Source organism: Drosophila simulans, chromosome 3L (assembly GCF_016746395.2).
Source record: "Drosophila simulans strain w501 chromosome 3L, Prin_Dsim_3.1, whole genome shotgun sequence".
Taxonomy (NCBI): Eukaryota; Metazoa; Arthropoda; class Insecta; order Diptera; family Drosophilidae; genus Drosophila; species Drosophila simulans.
In genome coordinates, this window is record NC_052522.2 from 10,952,585 (window position 1) to 10,961,025 (window position 8,441).

Consider the following 8,441-nt stretch of genomic DNA (forward strand, 5'->3'; position numbering starts at 1 on the left):
GAATAGATGTTATTGGTATTTATAGTTTTGAAGTATTAGATAAGTTGGAAACCAAGAATGGTCTATACTTGAATGCCCCTATTTCCATCCGGCACTTGGCCCCTAGCATAAATCCTTGGATGAACAAAGTTTAAGCCAAGTCTTAGGGTTCCACGAACTCGATCGATTTCTGTCGCGGATTCATTGGTGAGAAAATGAATCACCTGTTTGCTGGGGCCTTTGACTGGTTTTACATTAATTACCACCACCAAATCGTGTATCGGGATGGTGGGATTGCTTTTCTGAAGAGTCCCCAGAAGTTTCTCCGGGTTCGTATAGGAGGATGGTATCCACATTTGTGCACGAATGCACAAATGCATTGCAGCAGTGATAACTGGCGAGACATATCGAAACACTTTTATAAATTAAACAAACAATAACCCAGGACCCAGACCGTATTCTTGTACAAACGAAATACTTCCTTCAACGTGATAATATCAGCTCGATAAGTTTAAACTTGAAACATACTTACAAACAAACCTCAATTGAATGTTGTGGTATATTAGTTGAGTATTTGAGTATTTTTTAATGTCAGCTCAGGCGTTAGTGCATTTCCACGCATTGCCGGCTGGTTGAGTCCAAAAATAAACAAATCCAATTGGAGCATTCTCGTTTGGAAGGCGGGCGAAACCAGAGGATCGCCTACCATGAATGGGTCCTGGAAACTAATCCTGCCCGTGGGCTTTGTGCTGTACTCGCTGCCACTGTTCCTGCGGGTGAATGGCACATCGGACTATGTAATCGACGAGGAGTTCCACATTCCGCAGGGATTGGCCTTTTGCCGCAAGGAATTCGATGTGGTAAACGAGGGATTACTACTAATTTGACCAAGGAGATCGTAACCAGTTTGCTTACAGTGGGATCCTAAGATAACAACATTTCCGGGCCTCTATCTGATCGCACTACTCCTGAATCCACTGAACCTGTGCACGGTGACGGGCCTGAGGATGCTCAGCCTAGCAGGTGCCGGAATCAATATTCTGCTGCTCTACAAGATCAGACGGCGCATCCTGGCCGGCTCGGGTGGCAACTCATATGCCGCCCATGAGGCTATCACGATGTCCGTGCTTCCGCCACTCTACTTCTTTAGCCACCTTTACTACACGGACACGTTGTCGCTGACCATGGTGCTTCTGTTCTACAATTATTGGCATCAGGAGGCGCACTTGCCGGCGGCGGTCTTCGGGGCTGCCAGTGTGCTCATGCGCCAGACGAACATCGTGTGGGTCTGCATGGCCACCGGAATGACTGTGCTGGACACGTTGGTCAACCAATGCGCCCGCACTGGGCGCGTTCCCAAGGAAAATGTTCGACTGATGGGCAAAGAGGTGGGTCATTGTCTTGTGCACCAGGTATAATGGCAAAAGCATTAGAATTTTCTTGATTTTTCAGTTGTGGCTTCAACTCTTTAGCAGCCCCCAATTGCTGTGCAATTGCATCCTAAGCATCTTGGCCAAGTGCTGTTTCTACGCGTCGATCATTCTGCCGTTCGTGGGATTCCTCTTCATCAATGGTTCCATTGTGGTGGGCGATAAGAGTGCCCACGAGGCCAGTTTGCATGTACCGCAGCTCTTCTACTTCGCCATCTTTGCGGCTGGCTTCGGGATATCCAACACCATACGACAGTTTCGTGCGGCAGCAGAATTAATCCGCAGGAACCGCGTGCTGTCCCTATTGGCGTTGCTGCTCATACTGGTGGTGGTGCACCTAAACACCGAAGTGCATCCCTACCTGCTGGCCGACAACAGGCACTATACATTCTATATATGGAGCCGACTTTATGGACGGTTCTGGTGGTTCCGCTACGCCATGGCGCCTGCTTATCTGCTCTCCATTTCCGTACTCTTTTGTGGACTGCGCCACATGCCGGACAGCTTTAAGTTAATGTTTCCACTTAGTCTCTTCCTGGTGTTGTGCTTCCAGCGACTCCTGGAGCTGCGCTACTTCCTGGTGCCGTACATTCTGTTTCGACTGAACACACGGCACACTCGCAAGGGTTACGCCGAGTGGCTGGAGCTCGGAGCTCATCTGCTGCTCAATGTGGCCACGTTCTACGTGTACTTCACCAAGGAGTTCTACTGGAAAAACTATCGCACTCCTCAAAGGATCATCTGGTAGTTCCTTTAAACGGCATTCCTTAACAATTCAATAACGTCTTGGGCATTTATGAAATAAAACAGTTCGACATTTTCAATATTGCTTTTTATTCGATGCATTGCTACTTGAATACAAAATTGCTCTACGTTTTAGTTTTAAAATCTGGGCAGAGTTCTCTGGATAAATATTTTAGTTTATAAATTGTATGAGTTTTTTTTTTAATCTGTGGACAATTTGGCACTTGAAACTATATGAATAATATCATTTTAAAATACCATTCGAAATCATTCAATATTAAACATATAGTTTCCGAGGCAAGATGTTCAGCAATAAAGTGGAACCACCCTTGAACTTAAATACACGTATTAAATGTTATTTGATATATATGTTAAAACTTACAAGCTAGCACAATTGGACATCAATAGATAATACTGCCGAGGCGCATACATAAAAATACATTTGATAAAATCGTACACTTTGAGCATGCTGAGAGAAACTAGACAATCTATAAGTTAATGATAAGTAATAATGCTGATCGCGTTGTCGAATGCACAGAATGCAAAACTAGGCAAGAATTGCTACTGACTATGGTAATTAAATGAGCACACACTTTAAGCGTTGCGGCTGCAGGCCAAATTGTGATCTCAGTTTGGCACACAACCCTTTAGAAAACAATACTCTTCGAGTCCTGCCGCCTAATCGAAGGCCACCTTACGTGTGAACGAGGTGAGGGAGGAGATCTCGCTGGGATTGGAGTCCGAAGGCAGGTGACTGAACTCGATCTCCTCGCTGGCAGCTGAGGCCACTATATTCTCATTCGACTGCGTGGTCTCGTCACTGTGGTGCATGGTGGGCCATTGCTTGTGACTGGGCGCGTACAGGATGAGCAGGGCAAAGATATAGATGTTCCACATGCCGTAGACGCCGGTCAGGAAGGCGGAAGTTGGCTGAATTGCCACATTGTCGTTCCAGTCCCACTGGCCCTCGGCCATCTGACCCATAATGAAGCCGGCGACGGTCAGAGCTGCACATACAAGGGTGGCCAGCATCAAAAACTTGAAGCGGTAGATAAGACCTGAAATTTTGACATAATTGAGATTTAAACATATTATAACTGGATTTCAATATAAGCGTATTAAAAGCTTTAGTTTGTTTTCAATTCAATTATTGTTTATGCTAATTTACATCGGCTGATGTGAATAAATTTGGAACTTATTAGTTTGCAAAACGCGGCATGAGTGGAGCTTCTGGATACAACATTGAATCATAGTTAAAACTATTTTGTCATACCTTTACTTTCATTTGCCGCACGCTTAAGAAATATTGAGATAAGTGTCGTTTTAATAGAACGGCAAAGCAGGGTAAAAGCTTTTGAGTAAAAATATACTATTCCGGCCAAATCTTCAACATGCTGGTCTAAAATAACTGAAAAAACGTTTCAAAATAAACAAGTGTGTACCGCCAACTTAATTAAGATATGAAATCTGAGCATGGAAGACGCATATTGACACGAAAAATGTATGAGATATTTTTGGATTAAGAATTTTAAAATGTATGATTTAAATTGGATTTCGAGCATGTTTCAATGTCTAATTCATACATGGTTTAATCTGAATGGACTTAAAAATGGATATCCTACCTTCATAATGGAGTCGACGCGCCTGGGACATCGAAGGCAGCGAGGTGCGCTTGTCGCCAATATTCCTAAACACCTTCCATATCATGTAGCACAGAAAAAGGAAATATATGGCTGCCGAAACTCCGGCCAGAACAATGAAGGTCATGGCCACCTTAGCGCCCAGCGGCGTTGTCCAGATGGAGTAAAACGGATTGCGCAGCTGCACGCCCCTTTCGCAGATGTCGAAGACGAACAGCGAGATGCAGCCCACCACGACGGCCGAGAGATGCTTCCAGTAACGCGAGCGAATGGTCGACTTGTTCGGAGCATCCTGAATGAGCATGTGTTCACCGGCGAAGACCAGCCAGAACGTGAGCAGCATGGCATAAAAGATGCCTTGGCGAATGTCACTTAGCAGCAGCATATAGGGCATCTCGTAGACCAGCGACAAGTACTCCAGCGGTAGGTTGAGGAAGGTCAGAGCGGCTCCCAAATAGATGAGCATATACTCCAGCAGGGCGGGGGATCGCTGCAGCAGATGCACCCGCCTCCAGAACCATATCATGATGCCCACTACGAAGGGAAACAGCATTGTCTTCAGCAGCAGCCAAATCTGGGTGAATCCTCCGTTCTGATGAATAGCTGTCAACGTGAGATCGTGCATGTGGCCGAACTGCAGGTTCATCTGGCTCGGTGTGTCCAGCGGGAAACGCAAGTTCAGCAGATAGAAGCTGTGGTGCAATGCGCCCAGTTCGAACAGCGGGATCATGTCGCATGAGTACAGCGTTTCTGTGGGACCGACATGAGAAGTCACACAATCCAGGTAGCGGTGCTCCACGCCGTGGGCGTACAACTTCCAGCCGTTGTCGGGATCCCCCTTATTTCGGTACGCCAGACGCATGTCAATAGTCAACTGAAGTTCCCTGGGCGGCTCCCTTAGCTCCGAGGAGGAATCATAGCCGAACTCCACCTGTAGCACACCGATCAGATTCTGCTGCCAGCGGGAGTAGTCCAGGTCGCGCAGGTCACGAGGCAGCGGCATCTGGAAAACGTGCACCAACTCATTGGCCATCTTTGTTGAATCCTGCTCCACCTCCTCTCGCGTCACTGGTATGCAGGCTCCTGCGCCGCGCGAGTACAGCAGGAAACTGGTGTCATTTTGGCGGGCGTGATCCTCGCGGCACAGCGATCCCAGCACGGTGACATGGCCGGCGGGCAGGGGGGCATACAGACCGCCCAGCAGGAAGCACAGCACCTGGCAGAGCAGCAAAGTGGCCACCAATATGGACAGCTTGCGGCCACTCAGGTTCTCCAGTATGGTGCCCGACATCTTGGTTGCTCGAGGGTTTGGAGCTCACTGGTTTAATGCCCTGCGCTGGATTTGTTTACACAGTTGGGTGGGCGTAAAGTAAACAATCTGCTGCACTTGAAAACAATACTTCAAACGCGCCGCCGTCGCCGCAAACAGAAAAAATGCAGAACCGAATCAAGACTCAACAAAGCAGTGTGACCTTGCGCGGATGATTCAAAAAGATACGATTTTGGTACTTAAGCAAAATACCAACATAAGTATATGTTCAGTATATTTAGTTTTGGCAGCAAAAATAACGGTTTAGTGAAATGTTAATTAATGATTGTTAATTTTATTTAACTTATGGTGCTTTTTTTTAATATATGAACTATTACTTAGGCATGAAATCAGTCAATTGCAACAAATTAGAGCTGAACTAGCGTACAGCGGAAATTTACAGAAACAAATCCTCTTCAATGAATAGAGTGCTTCGTATTTTTTAATGACAGTTTACTTTTCAAGCAGTTAGTAATTCGAAAACCTTTGAAATTCTGAAACCGCGGAAACCGAAACCAAATGCGCGGGTGACGATGACGATGTTGCCCCATCATCGCGCTGTTGCTATCATCCACAAACAGCTGTTCGGCCTTTCCAGCTGATATTGCGACAGGTGTCCAAAGAGTAAACATTCCGTGAACTTTGCAGCTGGCGGACGGAAAATGCGACCTCTCCAGGTGAGTTCTACAAAGCTGATGTGCATTATCAATACCAGAGAATTCATATATTCCTAAAACTTAGCGTGTGCGTCAGTTGCTGAGCCTCGGAACACGGATTCGAGGCAAAAGAGCACTACATGGTCAGCGAGAAGCTAGTGTCCAGAAAGGCGGTCGTCCTGTATTGCGATTGAGTCTTTTGGCAGTCGGCGCAGGCGGCCTGGCTTACGATGGGATAGTAAATGACTTCACCTACTGCGGCGCCTCCGTGCGATTTGTACGATCCTTAAAAACAGCAGGATTGATAGCCGCTGACTATCTGCGGCTGGACGAGAACGATCCGGAGTACGAAACAAAGGTGAAGCTGCTCCACAAGAAGAGCGCCGAGCGACTGCTGGAGACGTGCCTGCTCAACGGTGGTCTGTACATCAAGGTGGGCCAAGGATTCGCGGCCATCAATCACATCCTGCCCGTGGAATACACCAGCACGCTGTCCCTGCTGCAGGATAGATGTCTGCCCACCACCCAAGCGGATGTCCAAAAGGTCTTTCGCAAGGATTTTGGCCAGTTGCCCGAGGAGATATACCAGGAGTTCGACTATCAGCCCGTGGCGGCCGCCAGCTTGGCGCAGGTATTCAAAGCCAAGCTGCCCAGCGGCGAGCAGGTGGCCGTCAAGGTGCAATACAACGATCTGCAGAAGCGATTCATCAGCGACCTAGGTACCATCATCTTTCTTCAGGACATTGTCGAGTTCTTCTTCAAGGACTACAACTTCGGCTGGATATTGAATGACCTGCGTAAGAACCTGGTGCTGGAGCTCAACTTTTTGCAGGAGGGACAAAATGCCGAACGCTGCGCCAAGGACATGCAAAAGTTCAGCTATGTCCACGTGCCCAAGGTGCATTGGTCGTATACTAAAACGGTGAGTTTTTATAAGTTATAAGCATTTGAAAATATTGTACATTGATTTAGTAGCTACTTTAATGAATTATTGTTTTTTCCCAGCGCGTTCTCACTCTTGAGTGGATGGATGGATGCAAGATCAGCGACCTGAAGACGATTGAAAAAGAAAAACTCAGCTTAAAGGAGATCGATGTGAAGCTCTTTGAGGCCTTTGCTGAACAGATCTTCTACACTGGCTTCGTGCACGCCGATCCTCATCCAGGAAATAGTGGGTTAACTAGTGAAAACAACCCTTGAAATGTTTTAATTTAAATATTCTCACTTTTTATAAAGTTTTTGTGAGAAAAAATAGAAAAAACGGGAGTGCGGACATCATCTTGCTGGATCATGGACTTTACGAAGAACTGCCTCAAAATGTGCGAGGTCCACTCTGCGAGTTCTGGGAGGCCACCGTTCTGCGCCACGAGAATCGGATGCAGGCCGCCGCCGAGAAGATCGGTATCGGTGACTACATGCGCTTCGCCGAAGTGCTCTTCCAGCAGCCCATACGGAATCGAGGTGGTCGCATACGCGGCAAACTGACGCAGGAGGACATCGATCACATGCAGGAGATAGCCAGGAACAACTTCGAGCACATCATGGGCACCCTGAAGGAGATGCCCCGAAGCATGTTGTTCGTGGTAAGTTTTGTAGCTATATATACTCACTTGTTATCAGCTAAGATACATATTTACCTATTGAACTAGGTGCGTAATCTGAACACAGTGCGTGCCATTAGTCATCAGCATGGAGACGTGGTGAATCGTCCTCGGGTCATGGCGCGATATGCCCAGAGGTGCCTTTATATGCAGCACAATAGAAGGTCTCCCGTGCAATATATCCGTTGGCTGAGTGGACGCATGTACTTCGAGTACTGTCTGTTTCTGTCAGCCTTCAAGCTGTATCTCCTCGACTGGTACTTCAACATCCTGTACCTAGTTGGTCGGGCTCCTGCCTCTGCGAGAACCGTGATGAAAGAGATAATGCAGCCTCCGGAGCCTGATATGTTGAAATAACCACGCTAACCGTTTGCTTTACGCCTAAATCATAAGTTCAAAATGTACTTTTGTATGTAAATGTATACATCATTTTTATTCCACTAACTTATTCTCAGAAATCGGTAACCTTGTAGTGTTCAACTTGATAGGCGAAATTCCCGTCGAACCATGACAATATGAATGTAATTGTTTTATAATATGACAGAGAATAAGTTGGAGAATATATGTAGTTTTTATAGTGTGCAAGCACATGTTTATTCTAAAGCGATGATCAAAGTATTTATGCCTTTATGATGCTTTACTTTTAATTGGCTATTAAGGTGTAGGATTTCTGAATAAATTTACTAATCACTTGTAATGACTGCCAGTCACCAGCGAGTTTACTGACAGGCGGGAAGATTAGCCTTTAACAGTTTGGCTGCACCTGATCACTTCGGACACACCGGGGGCATTTTCGATATACCAAGCCATGGAAATGCGGCATTCACCACTGGTGTTAAGCCGTGGTGTGCATGCCAGTTTGGGACTTTAATAAAATTGACGCTGACTTGCCCAAGGTTATAACCAGCCAGACAGCCAATCAGCCAGTTATTGGGCCACTTTCACTTCCATTTAGGCCCTCCCAAAAATTCAACAAATCAATCGAGGGTAGCCTGCCCGAAACATGAGTGCTGTCTAAATTTAAAATGCCTGAGCCATACTGCGGTGGGAACTGGAATGCCTTTCCGGTGTATCATTGGAAT

The 8,441-nt window shown here is 46.5% G+C and overlaps 3 protein-coding genes across 4 annotated transcripts; 2 read left to right on the forward strand and 1 right to left on the reverse strand.

Annotated features, from left to right (window-relative positions):
- The first annotated feature begins 583 nt into the window (after positions 1–583).
- Positions 584–2,233, forward strand: LOC6737634 (putative Dol-P-Glc:Glc(2)Man(9)GlcNAc(2)-PP-Dol alpha-1,2-glucosyltransferase). Its single transcript, XM_002084430.4, has 3 exons — positions 584–839; positions 897–1,367; positions 1,432–2,233. Exons 1-3 carry the CDS (start codon positions 687–689, stop codon positions 2,155–2,157), a joined length of 1,350 nt encoding a protein of 449 aa, XP_002084466.1. The 5' UTR covers positions 584–686; the 3' UTR covers positions 2,158–2,233.
- On the reverse strand, positions 2,227–5,296 carry LOC6737635 (protein wntless). Of its 2 annotated transcripts, XM_002084431.4 has the most exons (3): positions 3,776–5,296; positions 3,427–3,561; positions 2,227–3,211 (listed from the first exon to the last, which is right to left on the reverse strand). In XM_002084431.4, the coding sequence occupies exons 1-3, from the start codon at positions 5,082–5,084 to the stop codon at positions 2,832–2,834; spliced, it is 1,824 nt and encodes a 607-aa protein (XP_002084467.1). In that variant the 5' UTR covers positions 5,085–5,296; the 3' UTR covers positions 2,227–2,831. The 2 variants fall into 2 exon arrangements, with proteins under 2 accessions (XP_002084467.1, XP_016031406.1); XM_016169776.3 differs by lacking the exon at positions 3,427–3,561 and having other exon boundaries at positions 3,776–5,295.
- Positions 5,297–5,532: 236 nt separating this feature from the next.
- On the forward strand, positions 5,533–8,056 carry LOC6737636 (uncharacterized aarF domain-containing protein kinase 5). The gene is made up of 5 exons (XM_002084432.4): positions 5,533–5,779; positions 5,844–6,680; positions 6,764–6,929; positions 6,995–7,341; positions 7,408–8,056. The coding sequence occupies exons 1-5, from the start codon at positions 5,765–5,767 to the stop codon at positions 7,714–7,716; spliced, it is 1,674 nt and encodes a 557-aa protein (XP_002084468.1). The 5' UTR covers positions 5,533–5,764; the 3' UTR covers positions 7,717–8,056.
- The last annotated feature ends 385 nt before the right edge of the window (positions 8,057–8,441 follow it).

Excerpts from the sequence above, each read along its gene's own strand:
- LOC6737636 (XM_002084432.4), top strand. Across the intron at positions 6,681-6,763 it reads ATTGGTCGTATACTAAAACG|CGCGTTCTCACTCTTGAGTG; the intron begins GTGAGTTTTTAT and ends GTTTTTTCCCAG. Across the intron at positions 7,342-7,407 it reads CCCGAAGCATGTTGTTCGTG|GTGCGTAATCTGAACACAGT; the intron begins GTAAGTTTTGTA and ends CTATTGAACTAG.
- LOC6737635 (XM_002084431.4), bottom strand. The coding sequence starts at position 5,084 with ATGTCGGGCACCATACTGGAGAACCTGAGTGGCCGCAAGCTGTCCATA. Across the intron at positions 3,562-3,775 it reads GCGTCGACTCCATTATGAAG|TTATTTTAGACCAGCATGTT; the intron begins GTAGGATATCCA and ends ACGTTTTTTCAG. Across the intron at positions 3,212-3,426 it reads TGCGGCAAATGAAAGTAAAG|GTCTTATCTACCGCTTCAAG; the intron begins GTATGACAAAAT and ends TCAAAATTTCAG.
- LOC6737634 (XM_002084430.4), top strand. The coding sequence starts at position 687 with ATGAATGGGTCCTGGAAACTAATCCTGCCCGTGGGCTTTGTGCTGTAC. Across the intron at positions 840-896 it reads GCCGCAAGGAATTCGATGTG|TGGGATCCTAAGATAACAAC; the intron begins GTAAACGAGGGA and ends GTTTGCTTACAG. Across the intron at positions 1,368-1,431 it reads TTCGACTGATGGGCAAAGAG|TTGTGGCTTCAACTCTTTAG; the intron begins GTGGGTCATTGT and ends TTGATTTTTCAG.